This window comes from Aspergillus glaucus (assembly GCF_001890805.1).
Source record: "Aspergillus glaucus CBS 516.65 unplaced genomic scaffold ASPGLscaffold_9, whole genome shotgun sequence".
In the NCBI taxonomy this organism is placed as follows: Eukaryota; Fungi; Ascomycota; class Eurotiomycetes; order Eurotiales; family Aspergillaceae; genus Aspergillus; species Aspergillus glaucus.
This window is the reverse complement of record NW_019170461.1, coordinates 1-999: the sequence shown is the minus strand read 5'-3', so window position 1 is coordinate 999 and position 999 is coordinate 1. Positions and strand designations below refer to the sequence as shown.

The following is a 999-nucleotide window of genomic DNA, read 5'->3' as shown; positions in this document are numbered from 1 at the left end:
AGGGCGGAGCAGGCTAACATTGAACACAGGATGTATTCTCATGCTGGCGGGCAGGTTGAGCTTATAAGCATGCGAGCTGATAATCTCAACAATGTGGAGTGGTCCTAGATTCTTCCAATCAAGCTTCTTCTGGGGCCGTAGGGTTCGGATATTGCGGGAATCCAGCCATATGTACTGGCCAACTTGATAATGATAGGCAGGCCGTCTCTTCTGGTTAGCTTGTTCCTCATGGCGAGCCTGGGCAGATGTGATCTCAGCACGGACAAACTCAGTGATTAATTCCATTCAACGGGCGAACTCTTCAGCATCTCTGGTGGGGTGGCTGGTAGGCAGAACAGGTTCAAATCCCATTCGTGGGTGGAATCCATAATTTGCGAAGAACGGGGAAACATGGGTAGTCTCAGAGCGGGCAGAATTGGCAGCAAACTCAGCCAGCGGTAGCCATTCAGACCAGTCATCTTGCAGATAGGATACATAGGCATGGAGGTATTGTTCCAGAATAGCATTGGTCCTTTCAGTCTGGCCATCGGTCTCAGGATGGTAAGCAGTTGATAGCAGGTTTGTGATTTGCAGGCGGCGTGTCAGATGTTTCCAGAATTGGGCAACAAATTGTGGTCCTTGATCTGATACAATAGTTTGTGGCAGTCCATGGAGTTTCCAGACATTGCAGGCATACAGGCAGGCCACTTCTTCAGTGTTGCAGGTTCCTTTGCATGGAATGAAGTGTTTCATCTTTGTCAGTCAATCAATTACAACAAGGATTGCATCATATCCGCGGCTTGGTGGGAGATGTGTGATGAAGTCCATGCTAATGTCTTGCCAGGATCTTTCAGGGACGGGCAGAGGGCGCAGGATGCCTTGATGGGCTTCTCTGGATGGTGTGATGCGGCGACATGTGTGGCAGTTCTGGGTCCATTGCTCAACATACTGATACATCCCAGGCCAGTAGTATTCTCAGGACAGGAGCTCATAGGTTTTGGATCAACCAGGGTGTCCTGC

General features: G+C 49.7%; 1 protein-coding gene across 1 annotated transcript in view; it reads left to right on the top strand.

Annotated features, from left to right (window-relative positions):
* The window catches only part of ASPGLDRAFT_1446187 (uncharacterized protein), a 679-nt gene extending 427 nt beyond the window's left edge, over positions 1-252 (top strand). The window contains exons 3-4 of the mRNA XM_022541823.1: positions 30-54; positions 100-252. Coding sequence (XP_022401169.1) covers positions 30-54; positions 100-218 — 144 coding nt within the window. The 3' untranslated portion in view covers positions 219-252. The remainder of the gene's footprint in view (positions 1-29; positions 55-99) is intronic.
* The last annotated feature ends 747 nt before the right edge of the window (positions 253-999 follow it).